The sequence below is a fragment of the Coregonus clupeaformis genome, chromosome 18 (genome assembly GCF_020615455.1).
Source record: "Coregonus clupeaformis isolate EN_2021a chromosome 18, ASM2061545v1, whole genome shotgun sequence".
Taxonomy (NCBI): Eukaryota; Metazoa; Chordata; class Actinopteri; order Salmoniformes; family Salmonidae; genus Coregonus; species Coregonus clupeaformis.
Window position 1 is genome coordinate 33,051,888 of NC_059209.1, and position 23,803 is coordinate 33,075,690.

Sequence of the window (23,803 nt, forward strand, 5' to 3'; positions counted from 1 at the left end):
GCTTTTCCTTCACTCTGCGGTCCAACTCATCCCAAACCATCTCAATTGGGTTGAGGTCGGGTGATTGTGGAGGCCAGGTCATCTGATGCAGCACTCCATCACTCTGCTTCTTGGTAAAATAGCCCTTACACAGCCTGGAGGTGTGTTGGGTCATTGTCCTGTTGAAAAACAAATGATAGTCCCACTAAGCCTAAACCAGATGGGATGGCGTATCGCTGCAGAATGCTGTGGTAGCCATGCTGGTTACGTGTGCCATGAATTCTAAATAAATCACAGTGTCACCAGCAAAGCACCCCCACGCCATAACTCCTCCATGCTTTACGGTGGGAACCACACATGCGGAGATCATCCCGTTCACCCACACAGCCTTCACACAGTCTCCTCTGAACAGTTTGTTGAGATGTGTCTGTGACTTGAACTCTGTGAAGCATTTATTTGGACTGCAATTTCTGAGGCTATTAACTCTAATGAACTTATCCTCTGCAGCAGAGGTAACTCTGGGTCTTCCATTCCAGTGGCGGTCCTCATGAGAGCCAGTTTCATCATAGCGCTTGTGGTTTTTGTGACTGCACTCAAAGTTCTTAATTTAGTACTGATGGACTGTCGTTTCTCTTTGCTTATTTGAGCTGTTCTTGCCATAATATGGACTTGGTCTTTTCCCAAATAGGGCTATCTTCTGTATACCCCCCCACCTTGTCACAACACAACTGATTGGCGCAAAGGAGGAAATAAATTCCACAAATGAACTTTTAACAAGGCACACCTGTTAATTTAAATGCATTCCAGGTGACTACCTCATGAAGCTGGTTGAGAGAATGTTCATTTGTTTAACACTTTTTTGGTTGCTACATGATTCCATATGTGTTATTTCATAGTTTTGATGTCTTCACTATTATTCTACAATGTAAAAAATTGTAAAAATAAAGAAAACCCCTTGAATGAGTAGGTGTGTCCAAACATTTGACTGGTAGTGTATATATAAACTCAGCAAAAAAAGGAACGTCCTCTCACTGTCAACTGTGTTTATTTTCAGCAAACTTAACATAAGATTCAACAACATACATAAACTGAAAAAGTTCCACAGACATGTGACTAACAGAAATTGAATAATGTGTCCCTGAACAAAGGAGGGGTCAAAATCAAAAGTCAGTCAGTATCTGGTGTGGCCACAAGCTGCATTAAGTACTGCAGTGCATCTCCTCCTCATGGACTGCACCAGATTTGCCAGTTCTTGCTGTGAGATGTTACCCCACTCTTCCACCAAGGCATCTGTCTGTTCCCGGACATTTCTGGAGGGAATGGCCCTAGCCCTCACTCTCAGATCCAACAGGTCCCAGACGTGCTCAATGGGATTGAGATCCGGGCTCTTCGCTGGCCATGGCAGAACACTGACATTCCTGACTTGCAGGAAATCACGCACAGAATGAGCAGTATGGCTGGTGGCATTGTCATGCTGGTGGGTCATGTCAGGATGAGCCTGCAGGAAGGGTACCACACGAGGGAGGAGGATGTCTTCCCTGTAATGCACAGCATTGAGATTGCCTGCAATGACAACAAGCTCAGTCCGATGATGCTGTGACACACCGCCCCAGACCATGACGGACCCTCCACCTCCAAATCGATTCCCCCTCCAGAGTACAGGCCGGCAGGGATGTAGCTCAGTTGGTAGAGCATGGTGTTTGCAAAGCCAGGGTTGTGGGTTGGATTCCCACGGGGGGCCAGTATGAATAATATAATGTATGCACTCACTAACTGTAAGTCGCTCTGGATAAGAGCGTCTGCTAAATGACTAAAATGTAAAATGAAATCCATAAGGTTCATTTAGAAGTTTCTAGAAAGATTAAGTCAATTAAAAAAGGCCCTCCTGTCAGCACACTAGGCTTCTTCAGAGGGGTTAGAGATAGATATAATGTGTTAGGGTTACAGTTATATGGTTACCTGCTGGGTTAGGGTTATAGTTAGATAGATGTATGTATGGATAGATGGTTACCTGCTGGGTTAGGGTTATACACTGCTCAAAAAAATAAAGGGAACACTAAAATAACACATCCTAGATCTGAATGAATGAAATAATCTTATGAAATACTTTTTTCTTTACATAGTTGAATGTGCTGACAACAAAATCACACAAAAATTATCAATGGAAATCAAATTGATCAACCCATGGAGGTCTGGATTTGGAGTCACCCTCAAAATTAAAGTGGAAAACCACACTACAGGCTGATCCAACTTTGATGTAATGTCCTTAAAACAAGTCAAAATGAGGCTCAGTAGTGTGTGTGGCCTCCACGTGCCTGTATGACCTCCCTACCATGCCTGGGCATGCTCCTGATGAGGTGGCGGATGGTCTCCTGAGGGATCTCCTCCCAGACCTTGACTAAAGCATCCGCCAACTCCTGGACAGTCTGTGGTGCAACGTGGCGTTGGTGGATGGAGCGAGACATGATGTTCCAGATGTGCTCAATTGGATTCAGGTCTGGGGAACGGGCGGGCCAGTCCATAGCATCAATGCCTTCCTCTTGCAGGAACTGCTGACACACTCCAGCCACATGAGGTCTAGCATTGTCTTGCATTAGGAGGAACTCAGGGCCAACCGCACCAGCATATGGTCTCACAAGGGGTCTGAGGATCTCATCTCGGTACCTAATGGCAGTCAGGCTACCTCTGGCGAGCACATGGAGGGCTGTGCGGCCCCCCAAAGAAATGCCACCCCACACCATGACTGACCCACCGCCAAACCGGTCATGCTGGAGGATGTTGCAGGCAGCAGAACGTTCTCCACGGCGTCTCCAGACTATGTAACGTCTGTCACGTGCTCAGTGTGAACCTGCTTTCATCTGTGAAGAGCACAGGGCGCCAGTGGCGAATTTGCCAATCTTGGTGTTCTCTGGCAAATGCCAAACGTCCTGCACGGTGTTGGGCTGTAAGCACAACCCCCCCCTGTGGACGTCGGGCCCTCATACCCTCCTCATGGAGTCTGTTTCTGACCGTTTGAGCAGACACATGCACATTTGTGGCCTGCTGGAGGTCATTTTGCAGGGCTCTGGCAGTGCTCCTCCTGCTCCTCCTTGCACAAAGGCAGAGGTAGCGGTCCTGCTGCTGGGTTGTTGCCCTCCTACGGCCTCCTCCACGTCTCCTGATGTACTGGCCTGTCACCTGGTAGTGCCTCCATGCTCTGGACACTACGCTGACAGACACAGCAAACCTTCTTGCCACAGCTCGCATTGATGTGCCATCCTGGATGAGCTGCACTACCTGAGCCACTTGTGTGGGTTGTAGACTCCGTCTCATGCTACCACTAGAGTGAAAGCACCGCCAGCATTCAAAAGTGACCAAAACATCAGCCAGGAAGCATAGGAACTGAGAAGTGGTCTGTGGTCACCACCTGCAAAACCAGTCCTTTATTGGGGGGTGTCTTGCTAATTGCCTATAATTTCCACCTGTTGTCTATTCCATTTGCACAACAGCATGTGAAATGTATTGTCAATCAGTGTTGCTTCCTAAGTGGACAGTTTGATTTCACAGAAGTGTGATTGACTTGGAGTTACATTGTGTTGTTTAAGTGTTCCCTTTATTTGTTTGAGCAGTGTAGTTGGATAGATGTATGTATGGATAGATGGTTACCTGCTGGGCATCTCTGTCTGCCTGGTTACTGTTAGATATAATTTATAATAATGCCATTTAGCAGACGCTTTTATCCAAAGCGACTTAGTCATGCGCGCATACATTTTTACGTATGGGTGGTCCCGGGGATCGAACCCACTACCCTGGCGTTACAAGCGCCGTGCTCTACCAGCTGAGCTACAGAGGACCACATAGATGTATGTATGGATAGACGGTTACCTGCTGGGCATCTCGGTCTGCCTGTCGCACCTCCATCAATGTAGGCCATCTACAGGTCATCAGCTTGCTGGGGAACACCACTTCTAAATGTTTCCCAGTAGGCCGACATCTCCTGGCGGCAGAGCAGTGACAGGAAGGTCGCATTTATAGGAGACTCTTGATACACACACACACACACACAGCAAGATTGGTGTAGTTCATTTTACATCCAATGTGTTTTATTGTTCTCCAAGTTGAACAGTTTACCCTGTCTTGGCCTTTTCCAAACGCCCAAAACAACATGGCATCAGTATACATGGCATTTGTTAAGGTAGCAGGGGAGGCATACAAGGTCTAATTCTCACACAGAGAAACCAACCAATGGCATACAGGATCTTTCCTCAGTCAAACCAATGGAGAGAGAGAGAGAGCATACAGGATCTTTCCTCAGTCAAACCAATGGAGAGAGAGAGAGAGCATACAGGATCTTTCCTCAGTCAAACCAATGGAGAGAGAGAGAGAGCATACAGGATCTTTCCTCAGTCAAACCAATGGAGAGAGAGAGAGCATACAGGATCTTTCTTCAGTAAAACCAATGGAGAGAGAGAGAGCATACAGGATCTCTCCAGCCACATTGTGGTGGATCATCGTCTTTAAATCACCTTTTCTCATTTGGGCAAAAGTCTATCCTCCACTCTCCTCCGTGACCCGGAAACCGATAAGCGATGGAGTGGTCGAAGTGTCAATTTGTTAGTAGGCAAACGGAAGACGGTCCCTCCCCTCCTCGATGGGCTCCTTTTGGTGAGGAAGCACAAGTGTATCCTACCCTGAGTCCGTCGTGGAAGAGTTTTGAAATCAGCCACACCCCCTTTGAATCAGCTATTGTTTTCTCAAAAGAAGAAAAGCATGCAAACATTTAAAACTGTATTCTATTTATCCTTTTATCTATAAAATGTTTGCACAACTAGATACATTAGTTATCACTTTATACATTTATTGGGGATTCCACCCTGTAAACGTAATTTGCCCGATGACGCGCGATTGGAGGAGTCATTTTATACAAGCGCATTTTCCTCCACTTTCCCCTCTCCTCGATTACCTTTGACCTTTTTCAAAAGGAGGCCAGAGGATGGAAGAGGGAGGATGCAGGAGTTGAGCAAATCCAATTGAGAAAAGGCCTATCAGTCCAGCAAAACAACAAGGAAACTGTCAGGAGAGAGAATAGAATCAGGTTAGTTTTCATGTGATTGTCCTATGGCCTTCCCATGTTGCATGTCTATGACCTCTTTATGTAGCGTATATGTAGTATTATATCCACAGAAACTGCATACAGTTTGCATATGAAATTCAAAAGGGTCCACAGTTCAGTTGGCACAAAGCAAGGTCACATGACCCCATAAGTGATGTCATCCTGGGTAGGGGGAGGAGCTAAATAAATTAAAACCATCAATCAAGTCTGAGGAAAATAATAATTTGTGTAGAATTGAACACCCCTATAATGATAGCAGGTTAGGTAAGTACCCATGGAGACTGAACAAATAAGCTATAATTTAGGACTAAAGAGATGGGTATCATCATAGAGATTAAACGTCTAACTCCCCATTTTTGATAGCGGTTTAATATGGTGCTTAACGGAAAGTAGTTAAGGGTGAAAAATCTCAACATGCCAGCGTTTGTTGTGGTAAACCAGCCAAGCACGTTTTATTATTAATAACCATTAACAAAGAGCATCTCAGCTGCTGGGGAGAGTGTCTGCCTCTCCCTGTATGCCTGTGCTGCCCTCGTTTATGATCATTATCAAACGGCTACCTGCCCATCCTACCTTGGGCTGTTAGGGTCAAAAACACACAGCTTTATGCGGAGTTGATTATTGGCTTTCTTTCATATACATTTATTTATATAGATTTTTTTATATATATATATATGTAGTTCAGACACTCGCTCTCTCACGTTCACACGTCTTGCTCCCGACTTCAGGTACACAACGGGGGGGTGGGTCGAGGGAGGGAGGGGTGACAGAAGTGAGATGACATCACCCAGCCAAATAAAGAAAACAAAAATAATAACAACCAAAGCTGAAAAGAGCCGTGACCGGTCGGTAACGGCAGTCGGTGGTTTTAAACGTTGCAGCCAGCGGTGACGTCGTCAAAGAGACGGGGGCTGCTGCTCCTTCTGTTCTCGGAGGTTGAGGTTCTCCAACGCCACGTCCAAGGTCATGACCTCCGCGCAGCCCATGTCTCCGAAGGTGACGAAATCACTGAATGCGTCCGGGCCTCGGGTCACGGCGTCGTGGTAGTCATGGAGATCGTCGTCTTCGCTGTGTTCGGGATTGGCCAGCAGGGTGGAGAGGAGGAGCTCGGTGACGAAGAGAGAGCGGTCCGCCCATTGGCCCTCATTCAGCTGACGCTCCGCCTCCGACAACCTCGGCTCACTCAGTCTGGAGGCGGGAGAGAAGGGGGGAGTGGGGAGAGAAAGGGGGAGTGGGGAGAGAAAGGGGGAGTGGGGAGAGAAAGGGGGGAGTGAGGAGAGAAAGGGGGAGTGGGGAGAGAAAGGGGGAGTGAGGAGAGAAAGGGGGAGTGGGGAGAGAAAGGGGGAGTGGGGAGAGAAAGGGGGAGTGGGGAGAGAAAGGGGGAGGCGGGAGAGAAGGGGGAGGCGGGAGAGAGAGAGAGATGGCGTTCCATTACAAACACAATCCATTCCCTGCATGTAGCAGACAGCCTCAGAACAAGTCTCTTGTTCAAGAGATAATTCTCTAAATTAGAATAACCACTAAAAATGAAAAGGTTAAATGAAGTGTAGCAGACAGTAGCTAACCTGTTGAGGAGGAACTGGGAGTTGCTGTTCTGTGTGTGTGTGTTGGACTCGTGCTGCCCTGGGTTGGGGCTGGGGTTACAAGAGTTGGAACTGGGGTTGGCGTTGTGATGCCCTGGGCTGGGGTTGGCGTTCAGCCCTGCGTTGGTGGAGGCGCGGCTGCCGCGTTGCGTGGCGCTCCGGGCCGACTCCAGCTGCTGTCTGGCAGCCTGGGTCTGCTGTCGTTCCAACTGGAGCTGCATCTACAGGAGGAGAAGAAAGAGAAGTAGGAGTTAAGGGGGTTCAGGAGCAGTAGGAGTTAAGGGGGTTCAGGAGCAGTGCGAGTTAAGGGGGTTCAGGAGCAGTGCGAGTTAAGGGGGTTCAGGAGCAGTGCGAGTTAAGGGGGTTCAGGAGCCGTGCGAGTTAAGGGGGTTCAGGAGCCGTGCGAGTTAAGGGGGTTCAGGAGCCGTGCGAGTTAAGGGGGTTCAGGAGCCGTGCGAGTTAAGGGGGTTCAGGAGCCGTGCGAGTTAAGGGGGTTCAGGAGCCGTGCGAGTTAAGGGGGTTCAGGAGCCGTGCGAGTTAAGGGGGTTCAGGAGCCGTGCGAGTTAAGGGGGTTCAGGAGCCGTGCGAGTTAAGGGGGGTTCAGGAGCCGTGCGAGTTAAGGGGGGTTCAGGAGCCGTGCGAGTTAAGGGGGTTCAGGAGCCGTGCGAGTTAAGGGGGTTCAGGAGCCGTGCGAGTTAAGGGGGTTCAGGAGCCGTGCGAGTTAAGGGGGTTCAGGAGCCGTGCGAGTTAAGGGGGTTCAGGAGTAGTAGAAGATTAGGGGGTTCAGGAGAAGTAGGAGAGTAAGGGTTTCAGTGCTTTGCTTTAAGGGCATAATAGATTCTAGGATACTGACACCAGCAAAAGGAGCGAGCTGGGATTCAAACCTGCGACCCTCTGGTTGCTGGCTTGCCTCTCTGACCTCTGACCTACCTGGAGCTGCTGTAGCTGGGAGGCTGAAGGACCTGAATTCAGCTGGCCGCCCGCTGACCTACGCACCCCCGACAACTGGGAGAGAAGCTCTGAGAGGGGGGAGAGAGAGGGAGGGAGGGGGGAGAGAGATTGAGGGAGGGTGGAAGGAGAGGGGGTGGGGGGGTCACAGAAAATTCATTAATTCAACCCTAACCAGCCCCGACAGGTCTTGGAAAGAGTGAGTGTGAGATGATTTTGACTCCTGTTTGGAAACACCATATCAAATCCATGTTTAATCGTCACGTGCACAGTAGATATAAATGGTGCAGTGAAATGCTTACTTTCAAGCTCCCTCAACAGTGCAGTACAAATACGAATAATCAAAAGTCTAATAAAAAATAAGTAGCAGGAGAAAGCTGTAAAATAAGTAACGTATACACACTGCCTTCAGAAAAGTATTCACACCCCTTGACTTTTTCCACATTTTGATGTGTTAAAGTGGGATTAACTGTAACTAGGCCACTCGGGAACATTCAATGTTGTCTTGGTAACCAACTCGTGTATACTTGGCCTTGTGTTTTAAGTATGTCCTGCTGAAGAGGGAATTTGCCTCCCAGTGTCTGGTGGAAAGCAGACTGAACCAAGTTTTCCTCGAGGATTTTGCCTGTGCTTTGCTCTATTGCGACCTACAGTGCATGTGTCATAATACCCATAAAACCTAGCGGTCAAACAGGGAAATGGTTCCAAATCGTTTTTCCCCCACCATTCATTTTTCCCCATAGGGGATTTTAGAAACACTTAAAATAAGGGCTGTGTTTCGTGTAGGCTTACCCTGGAGTGACGATTTGATAACCGTAAATCTCTGCCGGACAAGGTGACTTACCAATATATTCGCCTTTGGTACTCTATTCAGTTTATTTTTATCCTTGCCGATGACAAGCATACCCATAACATGATGCAGCCACCACCATGCTTGAAAATATGAAGTGGTACTCAGTGCCATGTTGGATTTTCCCCAAACAAAACACTTTGTATTCAGGACAAAAAGTTCATTTCTTTGCCACATTTTTTGCACTTTTACTTTAGTGCCTTATTGCAAACAGGATGCATGTTTTGGAATATTTTTTATTCTGTACAGGCTTCCTTCTTTTCACTCTAATTTAGGTTATTACTGTGGAGTAACTACAACGTTGTTGATCCATCCTCAGTTCTCTCCGTATCACTGCCATTAACCTCTGTTTTAAAAGTCACAATTGGCCTCATGGTGAAACCCCTGAGCGGTTTCCTTCCTCTCCGGCAACTGAGTTAGGAAGGACGCCTGTACAGTGCCTTGTGAAAGTATTCACCCCCCCTTGGCATTTTTACTATTTTGTTGCCTTACAACCTGGAATTAGATTTTTTTGGGCGGTTTGTATCATTTACATTTTAGTCATTTAGCAGACGCTCTTATCCAGAGCGACTTACATGAGCAATTAGGGTTAAGTGATTTACACAACATGCCTACCACTTTGAAGATACAAAATATTTTTCATTGTGAAACAAACAAGAAATAAGCGTTCAGAAACTTGAGCGTGCATAACTATTCATCCCCCAAAATCAATACTTTGTAGAGCCATCTTTTGCAGCAATTACAGCTGCAAGTCTCTTGGGGTATGACTCTAAAAGCTTGGGACATCTAGGCACTGGGATTTTTGCACATTCTTCAAGGCAAAACTGCTCCAGCTCCTTCAAGTTGGATGGGTTCCGCTGGTGTACAGCAATCTTTAAGTCATACCACAGATTCTCAATTGGATTGAGGTCTGGGCTTTCACTAGGCCATTCCAAGACATTTCCCAGATGGCTTTTGGCGAACACCAAACGTGTTTGCTTATTTTTTTCTTTAAGCAATGGCTTTTCTGGCCACTCTTCCGTAAAGCCCAACTCTGTGGAGTGTACGGCTTAAACTGGTCCTATGGACAGATCCTCCAATCTCCGCTGTGGAGCTTTGTAGCTCCTTCAGGGTTCTCTTTGGTCTCTTTGTTGCCTCTGATTAATGCCCTCCTTGCCTGGTCAGTGAGTTTTGGTGGGCAGCCCTCTCTTGGCAGGTTTGTTGTGGTGCCATATTCTTTCAATTTGTTTTATAATGGATTTTAAAATGGTGCTCCGTGGGATGTTCAAAGTTTGATATTTTTTTATAACCCAACCCTGATCTGTACTTCTCCACAACTTTGTCCCTGACCTGTTTGGAGAGCTCCTTGGTCTTCATGGTGCCGCTTGCTTAGTGGTGTTGCAGACTCTGGGGCCTTTCAGAACAGGTGTATATACACATGTGAGAGTGTTGACGAGTACAAGGCTGGAGATCACTCTGTCATGCTGATTGAGTTAGAATAACACACTGGAAGCTTTAAAAGGAGGGTGGTGCTTGAAATCATTGTTCTTCCTCTGTTAACCATGGTTACCTGCAAGGAAACACGTGGCGTCATCTTTGCTTTGCACAAAAAGGGCTTCACAGGCAAGGATATTGCTGCTAGTAAGACTGCACCTAAAATCAACAATTTTTCAGATCATCAAGAACTTCAAGGAGAGAGATTCAATTGTTGTGAAGAAGGCGTCAGGGCGCCCAAGAAAGTCCAGCAAGTGCCAGGACCGTCTCCTAAAGTTGATTCAGCTGCGGGATCGGGGCACCACCAGTGCAGAGCTTGCTCAGGAATGGCAGCAGGCAGGTGTGAGTGCATCTGCACGCACAGTGAGGCACAGACCTTTGGAGGATGGATTGGTGTCAAGAAGGGCAGCAAAGAAGCCACGTCTCTCCAGGAAAAACATCAGGGACAGACTGATATTCTGCAAAGGGTACAGGGATTGGACTGCTGAGGACTGGGGTAAAGTCATTTTCTCTGATGAATCCCCATTCCGATTGTTTGGGGCATCCGGAAAAACACCTTGTCCAGAGAAGACAAGGTGAGCGCTACCATCAGTCCTGTGTCATGCCAACAGTAACGCATCCTGAGACCATTCATGTGTGGGGTTGCTTCTCAGCCAATGGAGTGCGCTCACTCACAATTCTGCCTAAGAACACAGCCAAGAATGGTACCAACACATCCTCCAAGAGCAACTTCTCCCAACCATCCAAGAACAGTTTGGTGACGACCAATGCCTTTTCCAGCATGATAATATAAATATAATAATAATATGCCATTTAGCAGACGCTTTTATCCAAAGCGACTTACAGTCATGCGTGCATACATTTTTTTTGTGTATGGGTGGTCCCGGGGATCGAACCCACTACCTTGGCGTTACAAGCGCCGTGCTCTACCAGCTGAGCTACAGAGGACCACGATGGAGCACCTTGCCATAAGGCAAAAGTGATAACTAAGTGGCTCGGGGAACAAAACATCTACATTTTGGGTCCATGGCGAGGAAACTCCCCAGACCTTAATCCCATTGAGAACTTGTGGTCGATCCTCAAGAGGCGGGTGGACAAACAAAACCCCACAAATTCTGACAAACTCCAAGCATTGATAATGCAAGAATGGGCTGCCATCAGTCAGGATGTGGCCCAGAAGTTAATTGACAGCATGCCAGGGCGGATTGCAGAAGTCTTGAAAAAGAAGGGTCAACAACACTGCAAATATTGACTCTTTGCATAAACTTAATGTAATTGTCAATAAAAGCTTTTGACACTTATGGAATGCTTGTAATTATACTTCAGTATACCATAGTGACATCTGACAAAAATGAGTATTTCTGTCTGTAATAAAGCCCCTTTGTGGGGATAAACTCACTCTGATTGGCTGGGCCTGGCTGGCCAGTGGGTGGACCTGGATCCCAAGTGGGTGGGCCTATACCCACCCAGGCCCACCCATGGCTGCGCCCCTGCCGAGTCATGTGAAATCCATCGATTTAGCCAAATGGATGTATTTCAATAGACTGATTTCCTTCTATGAAGTGTAACTCAGTGAAATCTTTCAAACTGTTGCGTTTATATTTTTGTTCAGTATATTTAAGCTTACCATAACAAAAAGGGGTTGAATACTTAGTCTCAAATAAAGCTGAAATGTCTTTTAAATCAATTTGTAAACATGTCTAAAAACATAATTCTACTGACATTATGGGGTATTGTGTGTAGATCCGTAGCTAGGTTTCCATCCAATTGGCGACAGATTTATGTGAATATTCTAAAATCCTCAAATAAAATATGCACATTTTCCCACCAGAGATGTTTCCATCAAATTGACTTGTTGCTGGTAAATGTCTGTGCGTGATGACATGGCGCACATAAAAATAACTCGTGGTTAAATTCCCATTCCCAATAAAAAAATACAAGTTTTTTTTAATGGGTTTCCATCGCATTTTACACTCTACTGATGGTTCTGTCACAAAACATGTTGTTATATAGTGAACATTACACCTGTATATGTAACCGGTGTGAAATGGCTAGCTAGTTAGCGGTGCGGGTAACCGTGCTTCGAGGGTGACTGTTGTCGATGTGTGCAGAGGGTCCCTGGTTCAAGCCCAGGTAGGGGCGAGGAGAGGGACGGAAGTAACACAGTGTGGCGACTCTATACAGTGAATGCGCCAACTCTGGTAGTGGCACGTGCGCTCTAGCCAACAGCTAGCAGATACAGTGCGAGTATAGCCTACATTATGAGATTATGGACAAAAGAGCGAGGTTATTTTTTTGTGTGTGTCAAAACGGCAGCCAAGCATTGATCATCATGTCACCAGAATAAGACCCTTGATATTTATTGGAAATGATCATCAAGCTCATCACCTTGCACTTACACCAGCCTGTGAAGTTCATAACTTATTTCATCTGTAGCCTAATAAACTGCATGCTTTCCCGAGTCGTAGTGGGAGGACCACACCACATGTCATTGTGTGACTCCCAAGTTTACTTCTATATGATGGTTGTTATATCAATTTTTGCGCATAAAAAAAAAAGTATTTCCACCTCCATTTCTCACATAATACATTTTACAGAGACAAACAGATCCCATCTTGTATTTTGTTTTGTCGACATTTGGAAAGTTTACTAACAAATTACACTGAACAGAAATATATAGTTACAGTTCATATAAGGAAATCAGTCAATTGAAATAAATAACATTAGGCCCTACTCTATGGATTTCACATGACTTGGAATACAGATATGCATCTGTTGGTCACAGATACCAAAAAACAAAAAAAAGGTGAGGTGTGGATCAGAAAACCAGTCAGTATCTGGTGTGACCACCATTTGCCTCATGCAGCACAACATCTCCTTCGCATAGTTGATCAGGCTGTCAATTGTGGCCTGTGGAATGTTGTCCCACTCCTTTTCAATGGCTGTGCGAAGTAGCAGGATATTGGCGGGAACTGTAACACGCTGTCGTACATGTCGATCCAAAGCATCCCGAACATGCTCAAATGGGTGATAAATGTCTGGTGAGTATGCAGGCCATGGAAGAACTGGGACATTTTCAGCTTCCAGGAATTGTGTACAGATCCTTGCGACATGGGGTCGTGCATTATCATGCTGAAACATGAGGTGATGGCGGCGGATGAATGGCACGACAATGGGCCTCAGGATCCCGTCACGGTATCGCTGTGCATTCAAATTGCCATTGATAAAATGCAATTGTGTTCGTTGTTCGTAGCTTGTGCCTGCCCATACCATAACCCCACCGCCACCATGGGGCAGGCACTCTGTTCACAATGTTGGCGTCAGCAAACCGCTCGCCCACACGATGCCATACACGCTGTCTGCCGGGTACAGTTGAAACTGGGATTCATCCTTGAAGAGCACACTTATCCAGCGTGCCAGTGGCCATTCGAAGGTGAGCATTTGCCCACTGTTGGTTACGACGCAGATCTGCAGTCAGGTCAAGGTGAGGACGACGAGCACGCAGATTAGCTTCTCGGAGACGGTTTCTGACAGTTTGTGCAGAAATTCTTCGGTTGTGCAAACCCACAGTTTCATTAGCTGTCCGGGAGGCTGGTCTAAGACGTCCCGCAGGTGAAGAACCCGGATGTGGATGTCCTGGGCTGGCGTGGTTACACGTGGTCTGCGGTTGTGGGGCCGGTTGGACGTACTGCCAAATTATCTTTAAAAAGGTTTGAGGCGGCTTTTCCCGCATTTTGTTAGGTTACAGCCTTACTCTAAAATGTATTAATACCCCATAATGAAAAAGCAATAACAGGTTTAGAAATGTTTGCTAATTTATCAAATAGAAACTGAAATATCACATTTACATAAGTATTCAGACCCTTCACTCAGCACTTTGTTGAAGCACCTTTGGCAGCGATTACAGCCTCAAGTCTTCTTGGGTATGGCGCTACAAGCTTGGCACACCTGTATTTGGGGAGTTTCTCCCATTCTTCTCTGCAGATCCTCTCAAGCTCTGTCAGATTGGATGGGGAGCGTTGCTGCACAGCTATTTTCAGGTCTCTCCAGAGATGTTAGATCGGGTTCAAGTCCGGGCTTTTCATCAAGGATCTCTCTGTACTTTGCTCCATTCATCTTTGCCTCGATCCTGACTGGTCTCCCAGTCCCTGCCACTGAAAAACATCCCCACAGCATGATGCTGCCACCACCATGCTTCACCGTAGGGATGGTGCCAGGTTTCCTCCAGACGTGACGCTTGTCATTTAGGCCAAAGAGTTCAATCTTGGTTTCATCAGACCAGAGAATCTTGCTTCTCATGGTCTGAGTCCTTTAGGTGCCTTTTGGCAAACTCCAAGCAGGCCGTCATGTGCCTTTTACTGAGGAGTGGCTTCCGTCTGGTCACTCTACTCATCAAGGCCTGATTGGTGGAGTGCTGCAGAGATGGTTGTCTTTCTGGAAGGTTCTCCCATCTCCACAGAGGAACTTTAGAGCTCTGTCAGAGTGATCATCGGGTTCTTGGTCACCTCCCTGACCAAGACCCTTCTACCCAGTTTGGCCGGGCGGCCATCTCTAGGAAGAGTCTTGGTGGTTTCAAACATCTTCCATTTAAGAATGATGGAGGCCACTGTGTTCGTGTGGATCTTCAATGCTGCAGAAATGTTTGGTACCCTTCCCCAGATCTATGCCTCGACACAATCCTGTCATCTCGGAGCTCTACGGACAATTCCTTCGACCTCATAGCTTGGTTTTTGCGCTGACATGCACTGTCAACTGTGGGACCTTATATAGACAGGTGTGTGCCTTTCCAAAGCATGTCCAATCAATTGAATTTACCACAAGTGGACTCCAAGTTGTACAAACATCAAGGATGATCAATGGAAACAGGATGCACCTGAGCTCAAATTTCAAGTCTCATAGCAAAGGGTCTGAATATTTTTTTAAATAAAATTTGCAAAAATGTCTAAAAACCTGTTTATCGCTTTGTGATTAAGGGGTATTGTGTGTAGATTGATGAGGAAAAACATTTACTTAATCCATTTTAGAATAAGGCTGTAACGTAACAAAAATGTGGGAAAAGTGAAGGGGTCTGAATACTTTCCGAAGGCACTGTATACCACACCTGTCAAGTGGATGGATTATCTTGGCAAAGGAGAAATGCTCACTAACAGGGATAACAAACACATTTGTTGAGAAATAAGCTTTTTGTGCATACGGAACATTTCTGGGATCTTTTATTTCAGCTCATGAAACATGGGACCAACACTTTACATGTTGCGTTTACATTTTTTGTTCAGTGTAGCAGTTTACATCCTGTCGTAACATATTTTATCCGGCATGTACTTTACACGCATAAAACCTGGCTATTTAAATTCAGGCTGGAACACAACAAAAAATGTGGAAACAGTCAAGGGGTGTGAATACTTTCTGAAGGCACTGTCATCAAGCAGCACTTTTATGTACACAATAGAATGTACGTTGTACAGTATAAATAAATAAGGGGTTTAATACTTTGGTCTGTCCATGTGGCAGTCTGTCTGAACCCTCTCCGTCTGTCCGTGTGGCCGGTGCCAGTCATTAAAAACACATCAGGCACCGAACCAAATCAGGATAACTTCAAGCAATGTGTCATTGCAACACAAAACACTGTCTTTACTGTCTAGCCTGGTCTATAAAGGGCGTGTTGCACAGTGCATGTTCTCTTTTGACAAATCTGCTGTGTGTGTGTGAGTGAGTGTGTGAGTGTGTGTGTCCTACCTGCTATAGGATCCATGGCTTCCCTGATGTAGTTCGAGCTCTGTGAGGTGGTCTGTGTGTGTGTGTGTGTGTGTGTGTGTGTGTGTGTGTGTGAGTGTGTGAGTGAGTGTGTGTGTCCTACCTGCTATAGGATCCATGGCCTCCCTGATGTAGTTCGAGCTCTGTGAGGTGGTCTGTGTGTGTGTGTGTGTGTGTGTGTGTGTGAGTGTGAGTGTGAGTGTGAGTGTGTGTGTGTGTGAGTGTGTGTGTGTGTGAGTGTGTGAGTGTGTGTGTCCTACCTGCTATAGGATCCATGGCTTCCCTGATGTAGTTCGAGCTCTGTGAGGTGGTCTGTGTGTGTGTGTGTGTGTGAGAGTGTGTGTGTGTGAGTGTGAGTGTGAGTGTGTGTGTGTGAGTGTGAGTGTGTGTGTGTGTGTGTGTGTGAGTGTGTGTGTCCTACCTGCTATAGGATCCATGGCCTCCCTGTTGTAGTTGGAGCTCTGTGAGGTGGTCTGTGTGTGTGTGAGTGTGTGAGTGTGTGTGTGTGTGTGTGTGTGTCCTACCTGCTATAGGATCCATGGCCTCCCTGTTGTAGTTGGAGCTCTGTGAGGTGGTCTGTGTGGTAGAGCCCCCTCCGGAGGTTGAGGAGGTGAAGTGCATGTTGGAGCGCCGGGCCCTCGGCCCCCCCAGACCCCGACCCGGGTGGAACATCCTACGCACGTGGCGCACCCCGCTCGACTCATCGTGGAGCAACACCGTCAAGGAACATCATGGACACGTCATGAAATACACACACACACTCTCTCTGCCCCGATCTAAAAACACACACTCACAAGAGGCTAAAACTGCAACACTCACATTAGACATAATGAGCCACAGACAGACAGAGACAGAGACAGAGACAGACAGTTTGTTGCAGTACCCAGTGCTGTTCAGCGGATGGCCCTGTGGTTCCATGCAGCATGGCCAGGGAGCTTTACACTGACCTGAAGGGGTTTTCCACGTTAGACATGTTACATAGTGGAACTGCTGTGGAATGCCCCTTACAATTAGAGCATTGTATTGTATTTGTAAGAGCAGAGTAGAGTTGTAGTCTGTCCATAAAGGATATCAAGAATCTGGTTTAGGGTTAAGACTGCAGAGCAGACAATAGTAGACCAAATCAATCACATTTATTTTACATAGCCCCTTTTACATCAGCAGTTGTCCCAAGAGTGCTTTCCATTTCGCCGGTCTCGACCCCAAAGAGCGAGCAAAGCAGAAGCGAAAGCACAGTGAAAAAATGAAAAACTCCCTAGAACAAAGAAACCAAGAGGAACCAGGTTTAGAGGGGTAAAGGATATCAAGTCTCTGGGGGCTCTGTGTTCAAGTGTGAGATGAGCAGCGAAGTCGTCGGTCACGTGATTAGGGTCCCCGCCAGGCAGCGACGCACATATGGGACAGATCTGCAGAGGAGAGGGAGAGAGCATGCTCCACATCAAATGCATTTGAACACACTAACCACAGTCTTTTTTTGGGTGCTGTTCATTTTACTGAGCATGGCCTGAATGTTGCTTTGGGGACATTTTGCACATCCATCCTGCCTGCCTGGAAAATAATCTAGAGGAACCACTGATGTCTCTTTTCCACTGCAGGGATTTACGCCACAGGGTTTTCCACTGTAGAAATCTACACCACAGGGTTTTCCACTGCAGGGATTTACGCCACAGGGTTTTCCACTGTAGAAATCTACACCACAGGGTTTTCCACTGTAGAAATCTACACCACAGGGTTTTCCACTGCAGGGATTTACGCCACAGGGTTTCCCACTGTAGAAATCTACACCACAGGGTTTCCCACTGTAGAAATCTACACCACAGGGTTTTCCACTGTAGAAATCTACACCACAGGGTTTTCCACTGCAGGGATTTACGCCACAGGGTTTTCCACTGTAGAAATCTACACCACAGGGTTTTCCACTGTAGAAATCTACACCACAGGGTTTTCCACTGTAGAAATCTACACCACAGGGTTTCCCACTGTAGAAATCTACACCACAGGGTTTTCCACTGCAGGGATTTACGCCACAGGGTTTTCCACTGTAGAAATCTACACCACAGGGTTTTCCACTATAGAAATCTACACCACAGGGTTTTTCACTGTAGAAATCTACACCACAGGGTTTTCCACTGTAGAAATCTACACCACAGGGTTTCCCACTGTAGAAATCTACACCACAGGGTTTTCCACTGTAGAAATCTACACCACAGGGTTTTCCACTGTAGAAATCTACACCACAGGGTTTTCCACTATAGAAATCTACACCACAGGGTTTTTCACTGTAGAAATCTACACCACAGGGTTTCCCACTGTAGAAATCTACACCACAGGGTTTCCCACTGTAGAAATCTACACCACAGGGTTTTCCACTGTAGAAATCTACACCACAGGGTTTTCCACTGCAGGGATTTACGCCACAGGGTTTTCCACTGCAGTGATTTACACCACAGGGTTTTCCACTGTAGAAATCTACACCACAGGGTTTTCCACTGTAGAAATCTACACCACAGGGTTTTCCACTGCAGGGATTTACGCCACAGGGTTTTCCACTGCAGTGATTTACACCACAGGGTTTTCCACTGTAGAAATCTACACCACAGGGGTTTCCACTTCAGGGATTTACGTTACAGGGTTTTCCACTGTAGAAATCTACACCGAAGGGTTTTCCACTGCAGGGTTTGCCACCGCAGAAATCTACAATGCAGGGAGTTCCACCGCAATGATTTACACCACAGGGTTTTCCACAGCAGGCATTCACACCAGGGTTTTCCACAGCAGGGATGTACCCTGGTGCTTGGCTAATGACTCAGACTTCTGTGTGTTTTCTATGCCTGATGGTCCACTCACCACCTCTGAGGAGGTCTCCGTGTGCTCCGCAGCAACGTGCTCCTGGAGGGACGTCTCCGTATAGCCCATCCTGCCACAGTAGGGACAGGTGAAGGCCTGGGGCTGCTCCACCGAGAAGGCCTCCCCTCCATAATATAGGTCTATAATGACACAGACGGGGAGAGGGGTTAGACAGCAAGGACAAGTGAACGCAGGGGCCTCCCTTCCATAACACAGGTCTGGAAGGACAGAGGACTGAATCAGTGCAGGCAGAATCAACGCGCTGACGTAATTCAAATCAGTTCTCAGGGTGTTTAAAAGCGGTGTTTGTCTTTTACGTCCGCCGTGTGGTTATGGTGGGGGGCGTGTGGTTGTAATAGCTTTGTACTTAGTGAAGCAGACCCTGGTTAGTATGCACTGCATGGTGTGAGGTGTGTGTAGTTGTGATGCGTATGTAGTGTGTATACAGTACATTTACATTAGTCATTTAGCAGACGCTCTTATCCAGAGTGAGTGCATACATTCTTTTTTTTTTTTTTTTCATACTGGCCCCCCGTGGGAATAGAACCCACAACCCTGGCGTTGCAAACGCCATGCTCTACCAACTGAGCTACATCCCTGCCGGCCATTCCCTCCCCTACCCTGGCCAATTGTGCGCCGCCCCATGGGTCTCCCGGTCGCGGCCGGCTACGACAGAGCCTGGATTCGAACCAGGATCTCTAGTGGCACAGCTAGCACTGCGATGCAGTGCCTTAGACCACTGCGCCACTCGGGAGATCCAGTGAAAAGTTTGGACACAAGGGTTTTTCTTTATTTTTACTATTTTCTACATTGTAGAATAATAGTGAAGACATCAAAACTATGAAATAACACACATGGAATCATGTAGCAACCAAAAAAGTGTTAAACAAATCAAAATATATTTTATATTTGAGATTCTTCAAAGTAGTCACCCTTTGCCTTGAAGACAGCTTTGAACAGTCTTGGCATTCTCTCAACCAGCTTCATGAAGAATACTTTTCCAACAGTCTTGAAGGAGTTCCCACATATGCTGAGCACTTCATGGCCGCTTTTCCTTCACTCTGCGGTCCAACTCATCCCAAACCATCTCAATTGAGTTGAGGTCGGGTGATTGTGGAGGCCAGGTCATCTGATGCAGCACTCCATCACTCTGCTTGGTGAAATAGCCCTTACACAGCCTGGAGGTGTGTTGAAAAACAAATGATAGTCCCACTAAGCGCAAACCAGATGGGATGGCGTATCGCTCCAGAATGTTGTGGTAGCCATGCTGGTTAAGTGTGCCTTGAATTCTAAATAAATCACAGTGTGACCAGCAAAGCACCCCCACACCATAACACCTCCTCCTCCATGCTTCACAGTGGGAAATACACATGCGGAGATCATCCGTTCACCTACTCTGCGTCTCACAAAGACACGGTTGTTGGACCCAAAAATCTCCAATTTGGACTCCAGACCAAAGGACACATTTCCACCGGTCTAATGTCCATTGCTCGTGTTTCTTGGCCCAAGCAAGTCTCTTCTTCTTATTGTTGTCCTTTAGTAGTGGTTTCTTTGCAGCAATTCGACCACGAAGGCCTGATTCATGCAGTCTCCTCTGAACAGTTGATGTTGAGATGTGTCTGTTACTTGAACTCTGTGAAGCATTTATTTGGGCTGCAATTTCTGAGGCTGGTAACTAATGAACTTATCCTCTACAGCAGAGGTAACTCTGGGTCTTCCTTTCCTGTGGCGGTCCTCATGAGAGCCAGTTTGATCGTTTTTACGACTGCACTTGAAGAAACGTTCAAAGTTCTGTTATGTCTTAAAGTAATGATGGACTGTCGTTTCTCTTTGCTTATTTGAGCTGTTCTTGACATATGGACTTGGTATTTTACCAAATAGGGCTATCTTCTGTATACCACCCCTACCTTGTCACAACACAACTGATTGGCTAAAACGCATTAAGGAAAGAAATTCCACAAATTAACTTTTAACAACGCACACCTGTTAATTGAAATGCATTCCAGGTGACTACCTCATGAAGCTGGTTGAGAGAATGACAGGAGTGTGCCAAGCTGTCATCAAGGCAAAGGGTGGCTACTTTGAAGAATCTCAAATATAACATATAATTTTGATTTGTTTAACACTTTTTTGGTTACTACATGATTCCATATCTGTTATTTCATTGTAGAATAATAGTGAAGACATAAAAACAATGTAGAAAATAGTAAAAAAATAAAGAAAACCCTTGGAATGAGTAGCTGTGTCCAAACTTTTGACTGGTACTATACACGCAGGGGTGTGTGTGTACTTACCGAAGTCGACCCTGGTTAGTATGCACTGCATGGCGTGTTCTGTCGTGTGTCTGGTGGTGGTGGCTCCGCCCTCGTAGCACGACGCACACAGGTCGTAGTCGTAGCAAATTAAACACTTGTACCGCTGCCCCCGGAAGTTACCTTTCAAACACGCGTCGCAGCTCACACCTGGGGAAAGACAATTCACAGACAGTACAGGGTATTGGTCAAACCGCGCACGACAAAACACACAGCAATAAAGCCTACACGTTGCAGCATTTAGCTAGCTATCATAATACACAACCAACATATTGGCATAACACAACATGAACTAGCCTATTGGCTACACAGACAAACAGCAGTTTCACATTTCCAGCGTCCATGTGGGTAATTAAAAGAGACTGAACTGAATTGGCCAACATACATTGGCTTGCGAAAGTATTCACCCCCCCCTTGGTCTGGGCTTTGACTAGGCCATTCCAAGACATTTAAATGTTTCCCCTTAAACCACTCTAGTGTTGCTTTAGCAGTATGCTTAGGGTCATTGTCTTGCTAGAAGGTGAACCTCCATCCCAGTCTCAAATCTCTGGAAGACAAACAGGTTTCCCTCAAGAATTACCCTGTATTTAGCAGCCTTCCATCATTCCTTCAATTTTGACCAGTTTCCCAGTCCCTGCCAATGAAAAACATCCCCACAGCATGATGCTGCCACCACCATGCTTCACTGTGGGGATGGTGTTCTCGGGGTGATGAGGGGTGTTGGGTTTGCGCCAGACATAGTGTTTTCCTTGATGGCCAAAAAGCTCAATTTTAGTCTCATCTGACCAGAGTACATTCTTCCATATGTTTGGGGAGTCTCCCACTTGCCTTTTGGCGAACACCAAACGTGTTTGCTTTTTTTTCTTCTTTAAGCAATGGCTTTTTTCTGTCCACTCTTCCATAAAGCCCAGCTCTGTGGAGTGTACGGCTTAAAGTGGTCCTATGGACAGATCCTCCAATCTCCGCTGTGGAGCTTTGCAGCTCCTTCAGGGTTATCTTTGGTCTCTTTGTTGCCTCTCTGATTAATGCCCTCCTTGCCTGGTCCATGAGTTTTGGTGGGCAGCCCTCTCTTGGCAGGTTAGTTGTGGTGCCATATTCTTTCCATTTTTTAATAATGGATTTAAATGCTGCTCCGTGGGATATTTTTTTATAACCCAACCCTGATCTGTACTTCTCCAAAACTTTGTCCCTGACCTGTTTGGAGAGCTCCTTGGTCTTCATGGTGCCCCTTGTTTAGTGGTGTTGCAGACTCTGGGGCCTTTCAGAACAGGTGTATACATACTGAGATCATGTGACAGATCATGTGACACTTAGATTGCACACAGGTGGACTTTATTTAACTAATTATGTGACTTCTGAAGGTAATTGGTTGCACCAGATCTTATTTAGGGGCTTCATAGCAAAGGGGGTGAATATATATGCATGCACCAGTTTTCCGTTAATTATTTTTTTCATTTCACTTCACCAATTTGAACAATTTTGTGTATGTCCATTACATGAAATCCAAATAAAAATCACTTTAAATTACAGGTTGTAATGCAATAAAATAGGAAAAACGCCAAGGGAGAAGAATACTTTTGCAAGGCACTGTAGCTACAATGCCAGTGCAGAACTGATAGCCCTCATTATTTAAGACTAGAGTAGACCGGCATGAATTAGAAAAACGTGTAACTGCTATACCCAGCTAGATAGCTATGTGGACCACCAACCTTGAGCCAGACAACTGAACGACTTGCTACAACGGCAGTGCAGAACTGATAGCCCTTGTTATTTAAGACTAGAGTAGACCGGCATGAATTTGAAAAACGTGTAACTGCTATACCCAGCTAGCTAGCTAGTTATGTGGACCACCAACTTTGAGGGCATGCAACTGATTGACTACAACAGTCGTGCTAAAAGTTAGCTAACGTTAACTGGCACAGCGAGCCTACACTCCCAAACAGAGCTTGTCAACATAGCTAGCTAGTTCGTTAGCTAGCTAGTTTGTATAACTAGCTGGGGTCAAAACTGATCCAGGCAGCAGAGTTGCCCAATAGTTAGCTACTTTAGAAGCCAATAAAACGATTGACTTGTATGTTGGTCGATTTTTAACATGCTAAATATCTAAAGCGCTAACTAGCTATACTGCTGAAGGCCTCAGTTACAGGGCCTCGTCCAACAAGGCTACTTTCATGACAGTGCATTCACAACCTGTGACGTTAGCTAGGAAGGTTAGCTAGCAAAGCTAGCTAGTTAGAAGGGGAAGGCAAACAGAGTAAGCTAACTGGGAAACTTTGTCAAGGTGATGTTTTGACAGACACGATAATTACTAAATTTTCATTTATAATAGTTTACTAGGCTTACGGCAAACCAACTAGCTAGTTAGTTAGTTACTTAACTACAGGTTAAAAGGATAGCTAGGTAACTGGCGCTTTAGATAGCTAGCTTAGTAAGCCAACTAACGCTAGCAAACTAGGCTGGCTACCGACTGTGCGAACTAGTTAGTTAGCTAATTACCTCGGGAAAATGGGAACGGTTTTCTTGGGCAGTGTCCTTGCGCCCAACTAACGTTAGTTACCAAGCTAAGTTTAACTGTTAACTAAAGAAGCACAGGGGCTGGATAAAGTAGGAAAATGTATGCCGGCAGCCATTCTAATGCAGTTCAATACAAAATACACGAAGACCGCCATGTAGTTAGCTAGCCAGCTAGCGCAACCGCTTTGCCCCGGCCTCGTCCAGCACTTTTTGTGGGTATACTTCTTACCTTCATGACGGGACATCCTATGGACACTAACACAGCCCCCCTACGGGCTCACTCTGGCTTGAACTACGCAATTAATATCGGCTGGAGAAAAGAAGCCGGGGCTGCCTGTCCCTGGCCTCTTCCTCATGAAGGATCCGGTCTGGCACAGGGACTTCACCGCCTGCTGCTGCGGTGTCACCGTCCAATGCGCCGGAGCAACGCCAGAGGGCACTGTTGTCCACA

The 23,803-nt window shown here is 46.3% G+C and overlaps 1 protein-coding gene across 1 annotated transcript; it reads right to left on the reverse strand.

The window, feature by feature from the left end:
- Positions 1 to 4,030: 4,030 nt before the first annotated feature.
- On the reverse strand, positions 4,031 to 23,776 carry LOC121530701 (E3 ubiquitin-protein ligase KCMF1). The gene is made up of 8 exons (XM_041835861.2): positions 23,582 to 23,776; positions 20,821 to 20,988; positions 18,527 to 18,666; positions 16,984 to 17,085; positions 16,204 to 16,384; positions 7,585 to 7,673; positions 6,637 to 6,875; positions 4,031 to 6,259 (listed from the first exon to the last, which is right to left on the reverse strand). Exons 1-8 carry the CDS (start codon positions 23,595 to 23,597, stop codon positions 5,968 to 5,970), a joined length of 1,227 nt encoding a protein of 408 aa, XP_041691795.1. The 5' UTR covers positions 23,598 to 23,776; the 3' UTR covers positions 4,031 to 5,967.
- Between the last annotated feature and the right edge of the window lie 27 nt (positions 23,777 to 23,803).

Excerpts from the sequence above, each read along its gene's own strand:
- LOC121530701 (XM_041835861.2), bottom strand. Across the intron at positions 7,674-16,203 it reads GGCCATGGATCCTATAGCAG|AGCTTCTCTCCCAGTTGTCG; the intron begins GTAGGACACACA and ends CCCCCCTCTCAG. Across the intron at positions 6,260-6,636 it reads TCCCAGTTCCTCCTCAACAG|ACTGAGTGAGCCGAGGTTGT; the intron begins GTTAGCTACTGT and ends TCCCGCCTCCAG.